The sequence below is a fragment of the Poecilia reticulata genome, chromosome 13 (genome assembly GCF_904066995.2).
Source record: "Poecilia reticulata chromosome 13, P_reticulata-male-v2, whole genome shotgun sequence".
NCBI classification, from domain to species: domain Eukaryota; kingdom Metazoa; phylum Chordata; class Actinopteri; order Cyprinodontiformes; family Poeciliidae; genus Poecilia; species Poecilia reticulata.
Window position 1 is genome coordinate 33401001 of NC_088842.1, and position 22670 is coordinate 33423670.

Genomic DNA, 22670 nt, shown 5'->3' on the forward strand with positions numbered 1-22670 from the left:
ATTGTTAGATAATTCACACAGCTGCTAAACTTGCTGCATTTCTGTCAGAGCTGTTTACATTATATCCTCTGTGTGCGAATCATATACGATACATTTATCAGTGACAGTTTCCTTAACCGTGGGGGGCCGGTGATTGGCTGATAGTTACATGTGAAGCTGATCTCATCTTCCTCAGCAAAGGTTTAAAAATCACCCAGTGTGGTTCGACCGACAGACTGGCCCACCAGGTGACCCCACTGGTGCCAAAACTCTTGATAGTGGGTAGTAGTCAACCTACTATTGCCAACTACATTATATTTAGCGACATCTCAGACAAAACATTGATATCAGCCAAAATCAAAATCTGGAGATAAGACTTTTTAAAGATTGGTCTTTAAAAAGACCCGATTTTAACAACCGATTATAATATCAGATTCTATGGATCTGATGTGTTAATGCAGTAGCTATGTAGCCTGATGTAAAAGCATTTAGCTAGATAATGTCAAACATTGAGAAGTTTTAATTGTTATCAAACATTATCAAACACGTTTTGAAGCCAAAAAACTTCATAAATATACAGAGCCACTATGAGAATGAACTAGTTTAAAGTTAAAACTCATTCTAGCATAAATGTTTGGCTGTTGAACTGAAACGTTCCAGGTCGCTATCAAGCTAATTTTCTATTAGCGACGCCACAAGTCTTTTTGATAAACATTACATTACCAAGAGGCATGAAAACAAACCTTTATCTAGTTTTTTTATTCCTCTTGGCCTAACGCAGCATCCAACCGAGGAACACCACCAATTTCATCAAGTCTCAGCACAGACACAGAGCCACTTGGGGGTCAGTGAGTTGAGATGGAAACGCTCACACCGCTCATAATCTTTGTTCACAAAAATATATAATTCTCACTGCATGCTCAACGCACATTTCTGAAAGCGCCACTATGGGTTTGTGGTTCACATTGAGCCTCAACTAGCAGTGCTAATGCGGTGGCTTGCTGCCTACCATGATGAAGAATCCTCCAAAGAAAAATTGTTCCTCTCAGGGGGTTCATATAAATCCTGATACAGGTGAAGCGTTTCTGCTAGAACACCTTAGAAATAGTCCAGTTTGAGTGAAAGCTTGGTGCATGTGATCTGCACCGAGGTGAACTTCAGAGATGCCCCCAACGCGCTAGGCGACCGACGTGCTAGGCCAATGGTCCCCAACCCCCGGTCCGTGGACCGGTACCGGGCCGCGCAAGAAATAATTAAATATTTCCGTTTTATGTATTATTTGAGTCTGGAGGATCTTTTATTTTGAAAATCCTTTAACTGGATTCTCTCGGTTACACTGAGCCCACAAGCAGCAAAATGAGTAAGAAACAGATCAGATGTCTTTGGAAAGTTTCTCTGCGAAGGGGAAAAGGCCCAGAGAAGAGACAGGAGAATGGATTTATCCCGGACCTGTAGGTGAGTCCCACATTACAAGCCGCTCTGCATAACATGCGGCGACCGGCTGCTAATGAGGCAATGAAGCTTCAAGCTGCTTCACCACGTAGAGACCAAGCAGGCTGTGGATATAAGCAACACTTCAGGTGTTATTGTCTCTCATCATTCCCTGATGGACCGTCTGGTTGCAGAGAAACAAGCTCAGGGCTCCGTTAGTCATTATCGTGAGTTAAAATGTTCATAAAAGTAAAATGTTTGTTTTTGAGGTGCATCTGTATCTTATTTTGAAGGGATATGTAAACGTTACCATAGCGACCAGATTCAGGGCGTTTAGGTTGAGAGGAGAGGAGTAGAGCTTGTGGGTCTTAAGTCTGGTTTAGACAGAAAGATTTAAGAATGTCGGCCGATTCTCCAAACTTCTGTGACCTCAGAGCTGATAAAAGTCCAACAGGTTCGATCGGTTTGTGTTCAGCCACACGGCATGAACCGATTCCAGTCACCAGTGATTCCCAAACTTTTTCTAGGCCCCCCCTATGGATTACAAGTGGCTGTCTGGTTGAACAACGTGTGGGAGGGGGTCAGGGGCATCTTTTGGGGGCAAAATGAATGTACTTAGCTGGACATAGACAACAACATTGGTAGCCTACAGGCTACTTGTTGAGCTTATGTGCTGTATTGATATTAGCTAGTCATCTTTTAGCTAACATTAGCTAGTCATCTTTTAGCTAACTTTACCTGCATCCAACAGCTTTACTCAACTCAGTCGGTTAGTTTGGGGGAAAAACTGTGGAAAGTTCTTTGCGTTTTGCTGGTTTGCTGCCATGATTCTAACACACCTGAGTATCTCTGCACAGCAGCAGCAGGTCTCCTTCACAGGTGTAAACCCAGCGTCGTAGCGCTCATGTTGCGTTTAAAGGCGGCTCGGAAAACCAGGTTACCACATGTTAACAACGTATGAAACAGTTTTAACAGCTGATAAAAGTGACAGAGGACAGATATGGGACGTGTGGAAGCCCTACTGTATCAAACTGACAGAGGAATAACAGAGAGTTGGCCGTTCTAAGGTAAAAACCCAGCACAGGCAGTTTTTTCCATCCAGACGGCTTATTAATAGTTAACATTTTTAACTGAATAAACATAATAATGACCTTTAGATTTAATAATAAACATTTCCACATATCATCTCTGATGTCCACCGGACTCTCAGTCGCTCATATATCAGCTGTTTGGGATTCCCCTCTGCTCTGACGTCACCGTGCTTTCTGATTGGCTACCGTCACATTCAGCAGGTTGGATTCTCGTTCCCAGTCAGGAAAACCCCACAGGCTGCGATAAAAGGCCAAATAGGGAATATTCAGGATTTAGTGGGAACACCAACATGCAGAAGCCTCATCTGACTGCCCCCCCTCTCCTCCCCCCGGCCCCCCCGCCGGGCCGCAGCAAGTTTCCAAGTCTTGACCGGTCCGCGGTAACAGAAAGGTTGGGGCCTCTGCCCACTGCGCTGGTCGACCGACGGTGTGCCTGGTGCGCTGCCTGCTTTGCGCCTGTTCAATGTATCAACTATAAACTCATCTCTCAGGAATGATTCTGCTCTGAAACCAGAGCACAGACTTGCAGTCCAGGTCACTGAGGTCCTACAAAAACTATTTAAATAATTTTTTCTATATATAAGGACAAGCCAGTCTTATAATGGAAACCCTGAGCGGAGCAGCGCAGGCGGTGTGGTCGTTTTGATGCCTGGTTATCAGCCATAGCAGCACCAATATCAATATCAGCCCAGATGGAATATTGATCAATATCCCCTTTGGATGCGACCACCTGCTGAGAAACGTGTTTATTTGTTTTTCAGCAGCTGTCCTGGACCTAGAACCCGTCTCACCCAGCAGGTTCTGATGTTTCATTTCTCCCTTCCTCTCTCTGGGCTCCAGACCTGAACTACTGCACCAACCACCGGCCGTGTCAGAACCAGGCGTCCTGCACCAACACCGGCGAGGGCAGCTACACCTGCAGCTGCCGGCCCGGCTTCTCCGGCGTCAACTGCGAGATCGAGACCAACGAGTGTGACAGCGCCCCCTGCAGGAACGGAGGAAGCTGCACAGTACGTCCCCAGAACTACACCAGAACCGCTGAACCATAGAAACGCACCAGAACCACACCAGAACCACAGAACCATAGAAACGCACCAGAACCACTGAACCATAGAAACGCACCAGAACCACACCAGAACCGCTGAACCGCACCAGAACCACTGAACCATAGAAACGCACCAGAACCACACCAGAACCACTGAACCACACCAGAACCACTGAACCACACCAGAACCACACCAGAACCACAACAGAACCATAGAACCTCACCAGAACCACTGAACCATAGAAACGCACCAGAACCACACCAGAACCATAGAACCTCACCAGAACCACTGAACCACACCAGAACCACACAGATGAGTCCAGGCCGTCCAGAGAGGGCAGGCGGCCCGAGGCCCTCTGGGGGGCGCTGCTCCTTCAGTAGAGAGAAATGTCAGCATTTGGTGGGACAAGAAGAAGAAAACAAATCAGTTTGTTCTAAAACCTGAGCTGCTCACACTGCCATGAAAAGATCAGATACAGGTCACATTACGTCAAAAAGATCGGAACTGGGTCACTTCAGGCTGCAGTGTGAACGCAGCCATAGACAGGATGGGGGCTTAGTGGTTATAGCCATGAAGAGTGTGCGTGTGCGTGTGTGTGCGTGTGTGTGTGTGTGTGTGTGAGTGAGCATAAAGACCCCACATCCTCTGACATACTGTGTGCCGTCTGTGAACTACGCTGACTCTGCTGCTGTCCGGGTGGTTAGGATTTCATATTGACTGTTTAATGTTGTCTTGTGGAAAATTCCTTTATTTTTCACAATCCTAAAGGATACCAGCACGTTTGATGAGCTGTTTGGGTTCCCCTCTCTTTCTTCTCCATGGCTGAAGCCTCAACACAGCTGTCGTTACGGGACAGAGAGGCAGTCATGTCTGTTCATCCTGCTGAGTCAGCGGCTTCCGGCGCATCGGGGCCGAGGAGCGTTGCAATCAAACGGGATCCGTTTATAATAAGTTTATGTTCCAAAAGCAGAACAGTGATCAATGTAATCATGTGACTCCTATGCAGTGGCGCAACTACACATTGTTCAGGTGGATGCGAAAACATAGATCGGCGCCCCCACCCCTCTGAGGGAAGGAACGTCAGGGTGAAGGAGCGACGCTCACTCGCCCCCCGAGGCAACGATACGTGAAGGGTAAAACTCGCTACATTTACCTCGTTACGTGCGCCAGGTGAAGGAGCGTAAGGCGATGAAGTCTATGGGAAAACATCATCGGCGCGCCGCCCCTCCAGACGGGGTTTTGGCGCCCCCTCTGGTGCTGCGCCCCTATGCGTTGCATACCCTGCATACCCACGTTTTGCGCCACTGCTCCTATGTGTGTAGCTGTCCAAAATGAGCTCATAGTTATCGGACCACCTCTCTGCTCCGCTGCTGATAAGGAAGTCCAGGATGTGTTCGGTTTTTTGTTCTTTTAATTCTGCATAATAGACTTTACCTGTAAGTGGCCGTGAAGCAAGTTTCTGATGTCACTGTGACTAGTGGATGTCGACTTTAAAAACATATGAAGTTGTGTAGCTCCTAATCTCGACCTCATCAGCCTGGTGTCGCATGAAAACAGTGTTCGATGTGAACACCAGGTCATAAATATTGACCTTTGTGCAGACCTGGGTGGTGGACGTCCGCTTCGAGTTCGGCGGACCTCCACAGACTGAAGTACGCTTGAGTATGTGGAGGCCTTAAGACGGTGATCGCTGATACGTGGTGGAGAGTTTCAGCGGCCGTGGGCAGAGGCAGATCCTCGGGTGTCACAGGAGAGGGAGCGGATGGTGAGCAAAGCCCACTCAGGAAGCCACACAGAGATGGCAAAAGTTGCTCTGCACCAGGCCGGCCCAAACTTCTAGAGAGCAGGATCTGCTTTTTCTCTCACCAGCCGCCTGAGATCCACCTCATGACATGAACGTTAACTAAACCGCATAAAATGCGGCTAAATAGCCGATGTTAATATGATTGTAATTTCACAGATAAAAATAGTACATGAACGATTTTTTTTTTTATGTTGTCAGTCAAGATAACAGATAAAAAAAGTCTAGCGCCACCTGCCGCCCTGACACCAACTCACACATCTTCGTTCACAGTCTGACTTGTAAATCGATGTTTCTTCTCTTGGACATTTTGACGTTAGCTTGTCGATGTCTCAGTTTTATTCGCTGGGAAAATCAACAAGCAGCTTGAGGCGACTCTGCTGCTCTCTAGTGGCGAGAAGCCGCAATGTTGGCCGGTAACAATCGGAATGCATTATGGGAGATGTAGTTTGTAGTCAATTCATGCTCAAAACCTATTTTAAGTCAATCGTGGGCCTATAAAATACTGGGGGTGGGGCCACATAAAATGACATGGCGGCCCACATGTGGCCCGCGGGCCTTGAGTTTGACACATGTGTATTAAAGTATAAATCAGATTTTATTGAAGATATCTCCCTAGGAGAACAGGATTTAAAAAAATAAAATAAAAAACTGAAAATGCATTATTCCAAATTATTATGCACCGCAGATTTTTAAGACATTTTGTGGCTTATAAAGAACTGCACATGGTCATTCTTTGAATGTGCAGCATTAAGTGTTCACATGTACTAAAATCAAAAGCTATTTCAATCAAAAACACAACAGACCAAGTTACAAGTTAACATAGGACCTGGTATCACCTTCACATTGCTGGCATCCATTGAACTTGTGAGTTTGTTTCTGCTTGGATTTGTTTGCAGGATGTCAGAATAGTTTCCCAGAGCAGAGCTGCTGTTTTGATGTGAACTGTGTCCCACCCTCATAGATCCTTTACTTGAGGAAACGCCAGAGGCTCTCAGTAGGGTTGAGGTCAGGGCAGCGAGGCGCCACACCATGAGGTTCTTTGTTCTTATGCCCATAGCAGCCAGGGACACAGAGGTATTCCTTGCAGCATGAGATGGAGCATCATCATGCATGAGGAGGATTTTGCTACAGAAGGTACGGCTCTTCTTTCTGTACCATGGGAGAAAGTGATCAGTCAAGAAAGTCTGTTTACTTTGCTGAGGTCATTTTCACACCATCAGGGTGTGAAAAGGGGCCGACCGGCTCTCCCCAAATCATGACTTCACCACCTCCTTGCTGACGTAGCTGCCTTGTTAGGATGTTGTGGCCATCCACCAATCATCCATTTTGCACAACATTCATCAGTGAACAAGACTGTCTGAAAATTAGTCTTCATGTATGCCTGGGCCCATTGCAGCTGTCTCTGCTTGTGTCCACTGGTCAGTGGCCCAACAGTCGGTCTATGCATAACAGCAAACCTCTGGAGGATCCGACACCTTGAGGTTTGTGGGACTCCAGAGGCACCAACAGCTTCAAATAACTGTTTAACAGCTGTTCTCTTAGTTCAATGAATTTATCTAACAGAAACCTTCCTCATTATGCCTTCATCTGAATCAGTCACAAATCTTTTCACAGTACGAAGATCACGCTTCAGTTTTCGTTAAATATCTAATGTTTTCATTCCTTGTCCACAGCAGAGATCTTTTCTCTTTCCCATATTGCTTGAAACCTGTAGCCTGCTTAATAATGTGGAACATCCTTCTTATGTAGTTTCCTTTTATTGATCCAAAGAGCCCTGAGACACAATACCACAATTAAGGGAACAACAAAAAGTGAAATCTTTGACACTTGAATCCAATTTACATAATCATTTGGAACATGGTGCAGTTTGGGTTGTTGCCGTAGTTTCCATCCGCCCTAAAATCTCATTGGTTCATCTCAATGGTGATTCCAATCATCCAGATTAGAGCAGTTAGTCCTGCCGGACTGATCCGGCAACATCTCCAAGGTCGATTCCATCCCGCCATCGAGCTCCAGGGTCTGCGGCTGGCCGGCGACTCTCTGCAAGAATCTCATCCAGTTTGTGACGCTAACATAGCGTGTTGGTCTGAGTGTCTAACCAGTCAGCCTAAACCTTCACACAAGCTGGCAGCCTGACGATGGCCGGAACAGATGGCAACACCTTCCACATTTCCCAATATTCCAGGTAACCGCCAGCTCCAAACAGCAGGAAACCCGTTATGAAAAATCCAAATGAGAATGAATCTTCAACACCTTCAAGGGACAAAATGGACAGACACACAGTCTTCATTTTCCACAGGGGTCCATAATGAATCCCAGCGTGTGTGTCCCGTCAGGGCAGGAGCGCTCTCCTGAGCCCAGTCTTCTCATCAAAAAACTTGATCAATTGCTTGAGAGACCAGCTGACCAGATCCACGACTTACAGTCAGGAGGTTTAGAAAACAGCAGAGGATAGAGAGCAACAAATAACAGGTCAGACAGTGGGCAGGGAGAAAAACACGCCTGATACCACACCAGAACCACCGCCAAACAGAACCACCACCTGAACCGTAGGCGGGGAGGTCGGGGGTCAGTACCCCCCAATCTTGGAAAAGTGTAGATTTGTCCCCACCAAATAAATCATAAGAGCAACCTTTGTATTTAAACAATATAAATATCAAAAGGCAAAAGAGACAATGAAAAAAGTAAGTCAGCCATTCATCTAAAAATAAAATAAGGATGAATTTTTAGTCCCCCCATTGTTAGAACATTGGTTCAGTCCGATGTGTCGGAGGAGCAACAGCAGCGCTAAGGTGAGGAGCTAGCTGTGGCTCTGCAGCACAAACAGAAAAACCATCTAGTAAGTAAAACACATGCAACACATTTTATTTCCTTTCACTGCTCAGTAGGAAGAAACACATTAACAGTAAAATTCAGACTAGTTTATTATGTCATTACTTTGGCTGAATCATGATAAACTGCTATGTTATGCCTTGGACATCAAAACTGCCAATAATGGCTACATTGCTTTGATAGACTTAAAAGGAATCCAAGACTAGTTGTAACAATCGACTTTATTTCAGAAATATTTATTTTAGATGTAAAATAAAGACTAAACAGCCTACAGTGTTACTACTGTAGGCTGTTTAGTCTTTATAAATTTTAATAAAATATTTTAACACAACATGGCAAGCCTAGCGATGTTCACATTGCAATGCATTCTGGGTAAATGATGTCTAATGGTCCAACTGCGCTACCTCCGTCCAGTCAAAACAGCGCTGAGTTACGTCTTTAAGCCTTTTTAAATGAACCGGACGTTGAAATCGATCTGAGTGTAGAAATCACAAGATGTGATGATGAGGAGGAGGACCAAACGGAGGAAGAGGACAGAGTTGGCCATAGGAGCTGGTGTTTGCTGCTGCTGCCTTCAGCTTCATAAATGAAACGATGAATGACGGGTCCTCTGGTCGGACTGTGTGATCCGGTAAGTACTTGTCTAGCTCTGTATCCGGTCCGGTCGTCTACTACTGCCACAGAACTCTGGTAGTATTTAAAGAGCTCCCAGCGCTGTCTGCCTGATGGTTCTCCCAGCGTTTTAGCTGAATAAAAACTGCCGACGTCATTTGGTTTCAGCTTGTGAAGGTAGTGATCAACTGTTGAACCCTTTGTCAGTTTTGCACGTACAAATGACTCAGTCTTCTGGAGAGAAATGTTGAGGGCACAAACATTTCGGAAGTTGTGTTCGGCTCTGAGTCTCTCCAACTGTTCTCTTTTTTTTTCATGTGGGAAGTGATCCACACTCACCTAGCTGTTTTTTTTATTACAGCCAACAGTGACAGTGTGGCATTGCCTAAAATTGCACCAATCTAACGTAATATGATAAACAACTACTCAGGTAGAGTTAGCCTTCCTGTGTTTACTCTGTAGATTCCAGTACGGAACGGACCAAACCGCGTCATCAGGTAAAAAGATGGCGACCTCCATGGGTAAAAATATAAAAGATATACATTTTTGAAGTTTGGCATTTTTCAGTTAATAGGAAACTTACAACATATTTAGGCCAACATTTTTTAAGCTTTTTTGTCGAACGTAGCAAACATCCCAATCATATTTACCTCTAACTCTCACATTAATGAGAAGAATTTGAAACAGGAGGGAGGGGCTGAGCGCTGCGAGTGGCTGACAGCTCAGTGTGTGGGAGCCGAGAGCAGAGAAAAAAAAAAGTCTGATTTTATTTATTGTCATCTTCAATGTAAAGCCCATAAAATCACAAAGTAAAATCTGAATATTTTTCTATAAAAACTCTGGCACTTTGAGCTCTTGGTTCAGATATTCATTATTTCTGCCTGTTGAAGGATCCAGGACACGGAAAAACCAGAAAACGTTTAAAATAAAGAAACGTAAGTTATAATTTGCATAATGCATAACTTGTACTGAGAGTCTCTACAATAAATAAATAATTATGAGGAATAAGTGGAATTATTTATTTCCACTTGTTAAATATTTTTTATTTAGAGCCTTAAATGTTTGTAAAGTTGTAGCAGAGATTAGATTAGTGACACTGAACCAAACTGATATCTGAAGATTTAAATTGTAGTTTTACTAAAATGTAGTAAATGTAGTTTTTGTATTAAAAGATGTTAAGTAGACAGAAAAAGTAAAAATATTACTAATTATATGTCAGGAAAACATCAGCAGTGAAACGATATTTAAACCCACAGCTAGTCTTAAGAACAACAAATCAAAATTAAAATAAATGTCAATTATTTTCACTTCTGTTTAATCCAAATGAAGTCAGCGGCTCCATGGGGCCCCCAGGGCTTCAGGGGCCATAAATGCTGATATTTTAACACAGATACATAAATGTAACATTTATTTACTGAGATGATCAATGCTGCTGAATTTGGTTTAATGGTTTCAGCATAAATTAAAAGATTTAAATTGTTAAACATTTAAATGTAAGATTTTAAGGAGCTGGTAGGTTTACTTTGTAAAAGTTCAAAGAACAATATTCATAGTTAGATTGTTTTGTTACCATAGCAACAATCTGATGCTGTGAGTTTGAGCTGTTTGTTCACAAATACAAATGAATAAACTGGATTATAACTGATTGTTGTTAGGTTGGCCAGTTAATCTCCTCCTCCTCTCCCAGATTAAATGTAACACAGAAGCTGTTAGAGCTGCTGATGGTCTTAGCAGCATGAGGGGCCCCTCAGGCAGATTCTGCCCCAGGCCCCATCAGCCTTGGACCGGCCCTGCAGGATGAGGTAAACCTGCTGCACTGAGCAGAGATGAGCAACAAACAGGAGATTTAATTCAATGCTGCTAATGTGGCTTTAGCAGCTCTGACATTTCATGTCTGTTGAGTTTTAATAAGAATCTCAGAAACTGTTTTGGTTGCTGGAGTTTATGGGACGAGATTTAAGATCCGTCCCATAAACTCTGGCTACATGGACAAAGCATTTGGTCTGGGTTGGTGCATCGTGTAACCACAAAAATAATAAAAATAATAATAATATAAAACCAGCGTGATGTGTGACATCAAGGAGAAGCTAAAGCTCCTCACCTGAACCTGCATGATGAGGTTAGCGCTGGTTCGTTAGCCGCTAACGCTCCGACCAACCAGGAACACAGACATGAACTTTACAGGGCAGACAGCGCCACACGCTGGGCAGCGAGTTGAGATGGAAACGCCGCAGATATAAATCATTCTCACTGCTCCTCAACTCCTCTGGAAGAAAGACTACAAGTTGTTCCTGCGGTTCACATAGAGCTGCTCAACCAGAGCTAACGGTTCGTTTCAAGCTCTTTCCTGGATGTGGACTTCTCCATAGAAACACTGGGTTGATGTAAATATCCATGCAGGTCAGCCTGAGTCCAGTTTGAGTGAGAGGAGGAGCTCAATCTGCACTGAGGTAAACTTGATATCAAGCAGTGGCAGCGCGCAGAGCGCCTGCTGTGATTGGTCCGCGCTCCGGCTTTAAATACGTAAACTATAAACTTATCTTTTAGGAATACATTTTCTCTGCCAGTGTAACACTCAGGGCAACAGAGACGCTTTCAATGCGTATAAAAATATATATATTTAAAAGAATCCCTTCTCACCCTTCACTGGTGGTCTGTTTCATCCTCTGAGCTCGGGTCCTCTACCAGAGGCCTGGGAGCTTGAGGTTCTCCTCCAGTATCTTGGCTGTGCCTAGAACTGCACACTTCTGGACTGAGATGTCTGATGTTGTTCCTGGGATCTGTTTTAGCCACTGCTCCAGTTTGGGGGTGACTGCCCCGAGGGCCCCGATGACCACAGGCACCACTGTGGTCTTCACCTTCCAGGTCTTTTCTAGTTCCTCCCTGAGGCCCTGGTATTTCTCCAGTTTCTCCTTCTTCCTGATGTTGTAGTCACTTGGTATTGCTACATCCACCACAACGGCTTTCCTCTGTTGTTTATCCACCACCACAATGTCCGGTTGGTTCTCCATCACCATCTTGTCTGTCTGGATCTGGAAGTCCCACAGGATCTTAGCTCGGTCATTCTCCACCATCTTTGGTCCCCACTATGATCTCAGGGCTTCCAGTCCATATTCTGCACAGATGTTCCTGTACACTATGCCCGCCACTTGGTTATGTCGTTCCATGTTCGCTTTCCCTGCCAGCATCTTGCACCCTGCTATTATGTGCTGGACTGACTCAGGGGCCTCCTTGCACAAGCTACACCTTGGGTCTTGTCTGGTGTGGTAGATCTGAGCCTCTATTGCTCTGGTGTTTAGGGCCTATTCCTGGGCGGCCAGGATGAGAGCCTCTGTGCTGTCCTTGAGTCCAGCTTTCTCCAGCCATTGGTAGGTTTTCCTGACATCAGCCACTTCAGTTATTTGTCGGTGGTACATCCCATGTAGGGGCTTGTCCTCCCATGATGGTACTTCCAGCACCTTGTCTTCTGTTCCCCATTGCCTGAGACATTCGCTGAGCACATCGTCTGTTGAGGCTTTGTCCTTGATGTATTTATGGATCTTGGATGTTTCATCCTGGACAGTGGCTCTCACACTCACTAGTCCTCTGCCTCCTTCCTTACGGCTCGTGTACAGTCTCAGGGTGCTGGATTTGGGGTGGAACCCTCCATGCATGGTTAGTAGCTTCCGAGTCTTAACATCCGTGGCCTTCATCTCTTCCATTGGCCAGCTAATTATTCCTGCAGGGTATCTGATTACTGGTAAGGCATAGCTGTTTATTGCACAGATCTTGTTCTTGCCATTGAGCTGGCTTCTCAGGACTTGCCTTATTCATTGGAGGTATTTGGCTGTGGCTCCTTTCCTTGTGACCTCATCGAGGTTGCCATTTGCTTGTGGTATTCCCAGGTACTTGTAGCTGTGCTCTATGTCTGCTATTGTTCCTTCTGGGAGTGAGACCCCTTCTGTGTGGACGACCTTCCCTCTCTTTGTAACCATCCGACCACACTTCTCTAGTCCGAATGACATCCCAATGTCAGTGCTGTAGATCCTGGTGGTGTGGATCAGTGAGTCGATGTCTCGCTCGCTCTTGGCGTACAGCTTGATGTCATCCATGTAGAGGAGGTGACTGATCGTGGCCCCATTCTTGAGTCGGTATCCGTAGCCAGTCTTGTTGATGATTTGGCTGAGAGGGTTCAGGCCTATGCAGAACAGCAGTGGGGACAGAGCATCTCCTTGGTATATGCCACATTTGATGGACACTTGTGCAAGTGGTTTGCAGTTGGCTTCAAGGGTGGTTTTCCACAGCCCCATCGAGTTTGCAATGAAGGCTCTTAGAGTCCTATTGATGTTGTACATCTCTAAGCATTCAATGATCCAAGTGTGTGGCATTGAGTCATAGGCTTTCTTGTAATCAATCCAAGCGGTACACAGGTTGGTGTGTCGGGTTTTGCAGTCTCGGGCGACTGTGTGGTCTACAAGGAGTTGGTGTTTGGCTCCTCTGCTATTTATGCTGATGCCCTTCTGTGCCTTGCTCATGTATTTATCCATGTGCCCACTTATCTTAGCCGCTATGATGCCCTCCATGAGCTTCCATGTTGTAGAGAGACAGGTTATTGGCCGATAGTTGGATGGGACTGAACCCTTTGAGGATCCTTCTGGATCAGGATTGTGCACCCTTCAGTTAACCATTCAGGGTGAGTCCCATTTTGTAGAAGCTGGTTCAGTTGAGTTGCTGAACCAGTAACTCAACTGAACCAGTTGAGTTGCTGGTTCAGTTGATCCAGCAACTGAACCAGCAACCAGCAGTGGACTGCCCTCCACTGCTCATGGAGGGCAGTGAGTTTCTTCAACCAGTAGGCATGGATCATGTCAGGTCCTGGTGCTGTCCAGGTTTTCATACCTCAGACTCTGTCTTGGACATCTGCCACAGTGATGGTTACCGGGGCTGTTCAGGGAGGTTGCTGTGGTCCTCTCGTAGAGAGGTTAGCCACTGTGCATTGCTGTTGTGGGACGCCTCCCTTTCCCATATGCCTTTCCAGTATTGTTCAGTCTCCAGCCTGTGTGGGTCTGCTCTGTTGTTGTTACCCTGCCATTGAGAGTACACTTTAGCTGGTTGGGTGGAGAAGAGCTGGTTAATCCTCCTGGCTTCATTTTCTCTTGTGTATCTCTTTAGGTGGCCATTTCTTTTGTGTGGCAGTTTCAAGTGCTTCAGACTTGGGCACTTGAAACTGCACTTGGGCACTTGGCTGTACTTCTTGGGTACTGATCTTTTCATCGCACCTCTTTGGAGCTCTGACAGTTTTCTCACTTCCCTCCTTGTTACCTTGATTTTAGCCTCTAACCATCTTTTCCATGGTGGGTATTGAATCTTATGAATCTCATGGTTGCTCTTATAGCTAAGCATCTCCAGGATCACTGATGCTGAGTTGTACATCACAGGGTTTCCCGCAGAAAACTTGCTAAGCCCGGTGGTTGGGGTGCCGAGGTGGTCCACCGGGAGCCCTCCATGTTTTTGTATTAAAAGATGTTAAATAGACAGGAAATGTAAAAATATTACTGCGTAATTATATGTTATGGGAAAACATCACCAGTGAAACAATATTTAAACCCACAACTAGTCTTAAAAACAACTAATCAAAAAATACAATTAAAATGAATATCAATTATTTGCAAATCCAAAATTAGTCAGCAGCTCCATAAGGACCCCAGGGCTTCAGGGGCCCCATAAATGCCAATATTTTAACACAGACCACAGATATATAGATGTAATTTTTATTGAGGATCAATGCTGCTAAATTTGATTCAATGGTTTCAACTCGACAGACTGGCGACCTGTCCAGGGTGACCCCGCCTCTCGCCCGGAACGTTAGCTGGAGAGGCACCAGCACCTCTCCCGACCCCACTGAGGGACAAGGGTGTAAAGAAAATGGATTGATGGTTTCAACTCGCACAAAATAAGATTTTAAATTGTTTAACATTTAAGATTTTAAGGAGCTGGCAAGTTTACTTTGTAAAAATTCAAAGAACAATATTCATAGTTAGATTGTACCATAGCTACAATCTGATTCTATGAGTTTAATCTTTGAGTTTGAGCTTTGTTTGTTCATACAAATTAAACTGCGATTATGACTTATTGCTGTATAATAAATTATAACTTATTAACCAGTTAAACTACTCCCCCTCTCCCAGATTTCACAAAATTTAACACAGAAGCTGTAAGTGGTACTGATGGTTTTAGGAGCATGAGGGGCCCCTCAGTCAAATTCTGCACCAGGCCTCATGCAGCCTTGGACCGGCCCTGCATGATGAGTTAAATCCGCTGCACTGCGCAGAGATGCGCGGCAAACGGGAGATTTAATTCAATGCTGCAAATGAATTAGCAGCATTGCTAAGTCCAACCAACCAACCGGGAACACAGACATAACCTTTATCAGCACAGACAGAGCCGGGAGCTGGACAGCATGTTGAGATGGAAAAGCCACACAAAATTCTTTGTCCACAAACATAAATCATTCTCACCGCTCGCTCAATGCACTTCTGAAAGCTCGACTACAAGTTATTCCTGCGGTTCACGTAGAGCTACGCAACCAGAGCTAATGCGGTGGGATTTAAACTTCTACCTTGATCAAAAACTCTGGAAGAATCATAATTCCTCACAGGGGGTGGATGTAAATATCCATACAGGTCAACCTGTGACCAGTTTGAGTGAAAGGAGGCGCGCGCCTGAGGTAAACTTAATCCAGCTGCTGCAGCGCGCGAGGCAACGCGCAGAGGTGCCAGCTGTGTGATTGGTCCGGCTTTAAATGCATAAACTATAAACCTATCTTCTATAAACATATCTTTTAGGAATAAATCTCCGCCAGTTAAATGCTTAGAGCAGTGGTTCTTAACCTTTTTTGAGGTACCGAACCACCCAGTTTCATATACGCATTCACTGAACCCTTCTTATCCTCCCCCCCCCCGACACACAACATACTTTGCGGTATTCTGATTTAGTAATGTAATTATATCAGCTGTGTTACAACCCCCACGCCACTAGAGGCAGTAGCAACCCCGAAGAAATGCGACTAAGGAGCAGATTTAGACTATAGAATTTGGTAAAAAGAGTGGAGCTCCTTCAATCAGTGCTCCTTTGCAGCTCTGATTGGCTAAGCAATGTAACGTGATCCTCTGATTGGCTAAGCAATGTAACGTGATCCTCTGATTGGCTAAGCAATGTAACGTGATCCTCTGATTGGCTAAGCAATGTAACGTGATCCTCTGCAGCAAGTGATGGCAAAGCGGGGCGTCATCACGACTTTACACAAGTGTGTCTTTACCTCCAGCAGAGGCTCTGCCAAACCCCTGGGGTTCGATCGAACCCAGGATAAGAACCACTGGCTGAGAGCAATAGACGCTTGCAATACAGCAAAAAAAAAAAGCGTTCTAAAAACATAAACAAGAAACGCTTAGCCTGGCAGCGGGGCCAGCAAAGCATGGCGGGCCACCAGACCTATAATACACTGGCAGAGACCCTGTATCAGCTCATTGGTTTCCATTATGGTGTTGGTAGGGATCGTTCTCTATGCTGCATTCACATCTTCAAAGAGACTTACTGATGGTACAGGGTGGCCCACGAAAAAGTAACCCGCGTTACTATAATATTACTGGCGGCCTTCCATAAAGAAAGAAAGAACTTGAAATGCCAAAGTCTTTACTCACTCTTTACAGAAAGTGCTGGATATGATCCCCTTGTGCGTCAATGCAGTTTTGGGCGCGCTTTAGCATATTGTCATATACGCGATGCAACTCTGGGGCATCAATGCTCTGAATTGCATTACAAAAATTGTCTTTCAACTGCTGTAAGGTTCTTGGGTTATTAGCGTACACTTTTCCCTTCAAATTGCCCTACAGATAAGTCACAAGTTGTTGAGTACGGCGATCTCGGTGGCCACAATCCTTTGGTGACAATTCTGTCTTCTGTAAATGCCTCCCGATTTCGTGGCAGTGACACGTGTGACAAGTCGCGCCGTCCTGTTGTTAGAAGGCGTACTCGCGTTCTTCCAGCGTCAACTGTCCTTAAAATTCCTAAAAAATTCTCATGTACACTTTTGTGTTCACTGTGGAAGGATTCACTGGGGAAGGATTCACTCGGCGCGCCACTCTGGCAGGAAGGCGGGCTATTTTCTCGTGGGCCACCCTGTACTTCACTCAGCCATTGTAATTAGCGTCGGGGTTGTCTGGTGTTCATTCGGGCCATGATTCTCTCTCTCAGGTCAGCTGCTGCCTTGTTCAGCTTTGATGGTTCGTTCATTATTGTGGCTGCATACCCAATCTCTGGACGGGGAGTTGGAGTTAACTCCCCTCTGACCTGTTGGATGGATGAATGTTGGAACACTGAGCTACTAGTTGTTAGTCCCCAGTTAGTGTCGACTGGGGATGTCGAACTAACCAGTCCTCCCACATTCTTTGCATGTAGCCTCTCTGACTAGGGTTACTTGAGTAGTAGCATTCCAACAGATCCATGTTTTCACCTCTCACCCATTTCCGTCTTGTTCCAGTAGCCCACTTTTCATCAGGGTGCTCTGGTTCCCCAGCACCTGACGCAGACCTTGTTTGGCCGGGCGACGTCTGAGCCGGCATGTCGTGCTTATCAATGTCTCTCATGGTATGAGGTAGGCTATATAGCTCCAAGGGTCTTGCCTAAGGACCCACACTGGATAGCTCAATGTCACTGTTGAATCATTGCAACGGGTCTCCTGGGGGAAAGTCGGGTGACTAACCCATTGAGCTATGAGCTGGCTCCTAGCTCAATGAGATGTGTATATATATATATATATATATATATATATATATATATATATATATATATATATATATATATATATATATATATTTTATTTTTTTTGGATTATTCATTTTTCTAATAACAAAGACGAGCAACGCTTGGCCTGGCGAGGGGGCTAGTAAAGCATGTCGGGCCGCCAGGCTTATAATACGCTGGGGGAAACCTGCTCCTACGGGTCTCAACAGTTTGTTTACTGAAACACATTTCTTTTGCATTACCACTTACTAATTATTATTGGTCCTGAAAATTGAACACATTAAAAACCAGAGATATGGCACTAATCAGGGCATTGTTTAATAATGTCACTATTAATGGGGCTATAAATACATTCCAGACACAGTAATTACCAGTTAATCAGTAAACTAAGCAGCACTGATCAGGTTCCACATTTCATGCTTTACTGTGAGACGATTCAGAATTAGGGCTGCACAGTGGCGCAGTTGGTAGAGCTGTTGCCTTGCAGCAAGAAGGTTCTGGGTTCAATTCCCGGCCTGGGGTCTTTCTGCATGGAGTCTCCATGTTCTCCCTGCATGGTGGGTTTTCTCCAGGTACTCCGGTTTCCTCCCACAGTCCAAAAACATGACTGTCAGGTTAATTGGCCTCTCCAAATTGCCCCTAGGTGTGAGTGTGTGTGTGAGTGGTTGTGTGTCCTGTGTGTCTCTGTGTTGCCCTGCGACAGACTGGTGACCTGTCCAGGGTGACCCCACCTCTCGCCCGAAACGTTGGCTGGAGAGGCACCAGCAACCCTCCTGACCCCACTGAGGGAAAAAGGGTGCAAGAAAATGGATGGATGGATGGATGGATTCAGAATTACTGAGGACAAAAATCCCTCTTTATTGTTCCTCTAATAATGAGATGGGACAGAACCTCACCAGAACCAGAACCAGAACAGAACCTCACCAGAACCAGAACAGAATCAGAACCAGAACAGAACCTCATCAGAACAGAACCAGAACAGAATCAAAACAGAACAAGAACAGACCCGGAACAGAACCTTACCAGGACCAGAACAGAACCTCAACAGAACCAGAACAGAACCTCAACAGAACCAGAACAGAACCTCATCAGAACAGACCCGGAACAGAACCTTACCAGGACCAGAACAGAACCTCAACAGAACCAGAACAGAACCTCAGAAGAACCAGAACAGAACCCAGCAGAACCACATTTGAACCACATTAAACCCAGCAGAACTTCTCTTTCTGCTCTCGGTGAAGGCGGTCTCTTCCTCTCTGCTGCTGAACAGTCTGTCCTGTTTTTTGTGGCTCTCTGTCCTTTGTTGTCTTTTTTTGGATTCTCTTTGCATACATATTTTCTGAATTATAAATCACGGCTGTGTTCAGCCGGTCTCTAAACAGAATGGATCAAATTTTCTCGAGTAGGACACCGGCTAGGGAGAGTCCTCTGGCCCTGTCGGGATCCCTGCAGCTGGAAGCATGATGGATTCCTGTGGAGGTGGGAGGCCGTGAGTCTGTCCAGATTGTTGGTCGAGGATTTTGAAGATATGAGCAAAACTGGATTTCTGGATTTTTGCGCTTTGGCAGTTATCTGGCATATTGAGAAAATCATAAAATGTCGGCAGCTGCTGCTGAGATTCGCAGGCAGGAAGGATAAGTAACAAGCTCGGTTTGGTGGGATTGACCATAAATTTGGCTGAGTTGCCATGGAAACCTACCAGTTAGACTCTAAGGCTGATGGAAAGCTAACAGTTGGCCCGACCCAAAACTTACCTGAAATTCTCCTGGATATTATATAAACAAGACATCTGCTTCCATTTTCTTCCCATGATTCCTGACCTAAACGCTCCATCTCCTATCCAGGACCATGGCTAGGTGCCATGGTCCTTTGGAGCAGTTCAAGGACTTCATACTTTCACATTCATACACACTGCATAGCTAAAACCACATTGTCCCTAACTCATCTTGCCCCTCCAGTGTCTATTCGTTGTTTTCATTGAGATTTTTTTGCAACCTCACACTGTGGCCGTTACGTTGTAGGGAAAAAGAATAAGATGTTTTCTCCTCTTTCAATCTCAGCTTTTTAATTTCTGATCTAGGGAACGGATGGCGCCTCCCATGATGGCTGCAGCCTCCGGCACCCGTGTCCCCCTATCCAATGCTCTTCGTTGTCTTTTCTTCAGATGGGCTGGAATGAAATAAAATTGTGTTGTGCTTCTGTACAATGATGATAAAGACATTCTGATTCTGAGTCACCCCAGAAACACCCAAAACCAAACCAATACCGTTGTAGGACCACAACCACCCAGTTCTGTTGGCACACAGAAACACTGGTCAGACCACTGAGACCGCCCAATCAGGAGTTCTGTGGGTGAGTTCAGTCAAGTTTATTTGCATCACACATTTCAGCAACAAGGCACTTCAACATGCTTCACATCATAAAGCACAAAAAATCAACAATTGAAGCATTACATTTTTTTCGAGTGTCGTCAATAGACATCGATATGTTGATCCATGTTTCATTTATTATGGTTCAAAATCAGCTCTAACCAGATGGTTTTAAGTTTAGATTTAGATTTAAAGGAATTCAGTGTTTTGGCTGTTTTGCAGTTTTCTGAAAGTTTGTTCCAGATTTGTGTTGCATAGAAGCTCAATGCTGCTTCTCCTGTTTGGTTCTGAGAACCAAACACAGCCGCAGTGATCAATGTGACCAAAGATACAGACCCTTTCCAAAAAATTAGAGTATCATGGAAAAGATGTTTCATTCCCACAATTCCGCTCAAACAGTTAAACTTTCATAGGTTATAGATTCAGGGCCCACAGTTTAAACAATTTCAAGGATTTGTTTGTTCATTGTTACATACATACACATCGGTCCGTCATGGTGAAGAGAGAGCTGAGTCAAAAGCGAAGCTCTCGATTTGCCGGTCGATCTACGTTCCCACCCTCATCTATGGTCATGAGCTTTGGGTCATGACCGAAAGAACGAGATCACGGATACAAGCGGCCGAAATGGGTTTCCTCCTTTGACTAGGGTTACCAAGGGACCAGCCCCTATACATTTAAAGCCGGGGGGTGGAAGAGAGACGGAGACTGCGGTGGCAGCGTGTCGGTTGGTCTGTTACCCAGAATGCAGTTTGACACAATATCACAACACCAACACCGTGAGTGAAACAACGACTGGGTGTCGTACTTTAACCTACTGTATAAAGTACTGGGGGACCATTTCTTTATTATACATCCACATTTGTAGTGAACGGAACAAATCACGTCCCATATCGGTTCAATTCAACCCAAACTGCAGCGTCTATTCTATGCGCCTTATATATGAAAAAAGTTTTAAAATAGGCCATTCATTGAAGGTGCGCATTATAATCCGGTGCACCTTATAGTGCGGAAAATACGGTAATTCCCCCTGTATTAATTATTGCTCGAAAGGTCTTGTCATACCAGTTTATTCCTCTGTATTTAGTTTAGTTTCTTAGTTAATTCTTGCATTTTGTTCTTTGTTCATTTCCATTTAGTTTCCTTTGATTAGTTTTATCCTTTCTTAGTTTATTGTTATATCCTCTTTAGTTTCTCTCCTGTTATTAGTTTACTCCCTGTTTTTATTGATGCTCACCATCTTTACTTCCCTTGTTGCTGAAAATGTGCTATCTAAATATTATTTTACCTACCATAATTTGGATTTCCAGCTCATAAAACCCCCCAAAACAGAAATTCAAATAATTAGAATACTCTGAAGAAATCAGTCTAAGCTACTATGCAGTTTTTGCAGTAAAAAGGTAAGAAATTAAAATTAAAATATTGTTTTTAAACATAACATTTAAAAATTCTATGTTGATCTTGAGTACTTGGTTGGGAATCCCTTTGCCTTAATCACTACCTCAATGCGATGTGGCATTGCCTGGGAGTTGTGGAAGCCCAGATTTCCTTGATGCTTGTTGTTGGATCTGGTGGCCTTCATGTCTTGAGAATACCCCACAGACTCTCAATGGGCTTTGGGTCCAGTGAGTTGGCTATATATATATATATATATATATATATAAAAATTTCCTTCTCACCCTCCGCGGGTGGTCTGTTTCATCCTCTGAGCTCGGGTCCTCTACCAGAGGCCTGGGAGCTTGAGGGTTCTGCGCAGTATCTTGGCTGTGCCTAGAACTGCACATTTCTGGACTGAGATGTCTGATGTTGTTCCTGGGATCTGTTTGAGCCACTGCTCCAGTTTGGGGGTGACTGCCCCGAGGGCCCCGATGACCACAGGCACCACTGTGGTCTTCACCTTCCAGGTCTTTTCCAGTTCTTCCTTGAGGCCCTGGTATTTCTCCAATTTCTCATGCTCCTTTTTCCTGATGTTGTATCACTTGGTATTGCTACATCCACCACAACGGCTTTCCTCTGTTGTTTATCCACCACCACAATGTCCGGTTGGTTCTCCATCACCATCTTGTCTGTCTGGATCTGGAAGTCCCACAGGATCTTAGCTCGGTCATTCTCCACCACCTTTGGGGGTGTTTCCCACTTTGATCTCGGGGCTTCCAGTCCATATTCTGCACAGATGTTCCTGTACACTATGCCCGCCACTTGGTTATGTCGTTCCATGTACGCTTTCCCTGCCAGCATCTTGCACCCTGCTATTATGTGCTGGACTGTCTCAGGGGCCTCCTTGCACAACCTACACCTTGGGTCTTGTCTGGTGTGGTAGATCTGAGCCTCTCTGGTGTTTAGGGCCTGTTCCTGTGCAGCCAGGATGAGAGCCTCTGTGCTGTCCTTGAGTCCAGCTTTCTCCAGCCATTGGTAGGTTTTCCTGACATCAGCCACTTCAGTTATTTGTCGGTGGTACATCCCATGTAGGGGCTTGTCCTCCCATGATGGTACTTCCAGCACCTTGTCTTCTGTTCCCCATTGCCTGAGACATTCGCTGAGCACATCGTCCGTTGAGGCTTTGTCCTTGATGTATTTATGTATCTTGGATGTTTCATCCTGGACAGTGGCTCTCACACTCACTAGTCCTCTGCCTCCTTCCTTACGGCTCGTGTACAGTCTCAGGGTGCTGGATTTGGGGTGGAACCCTCCATGCATGGTTAGTAGCTTCAGAGTCTTAACATCCGTG

At 45.1% G+C, this 22670-nt stretch overlaps 1 protein-coding gene across 2 annotated transcripts in view; it reads left to right on the plus strand.

The window, feature by feature from the left end:
- The window catches only part of dlc (deltaC), a 222859-nt gene that overhangs the window by 91504 nt on the left and 108685 nt on the right, over positions 1 to 22670 (plus strand). For both annotated transcript variants that reach the window (XM_008401989.3, XM_081614368.1), the window contains exon 6: positions 3342 to 3511. In XM_008401989.3, coding sequence (XP_008400211.2) covers positions 3342 to 3511 — 170 coding nt within the window. The remainder of the gene's footprint in view (positions 1 to 3341; positions 3512 to 22670) is intronic.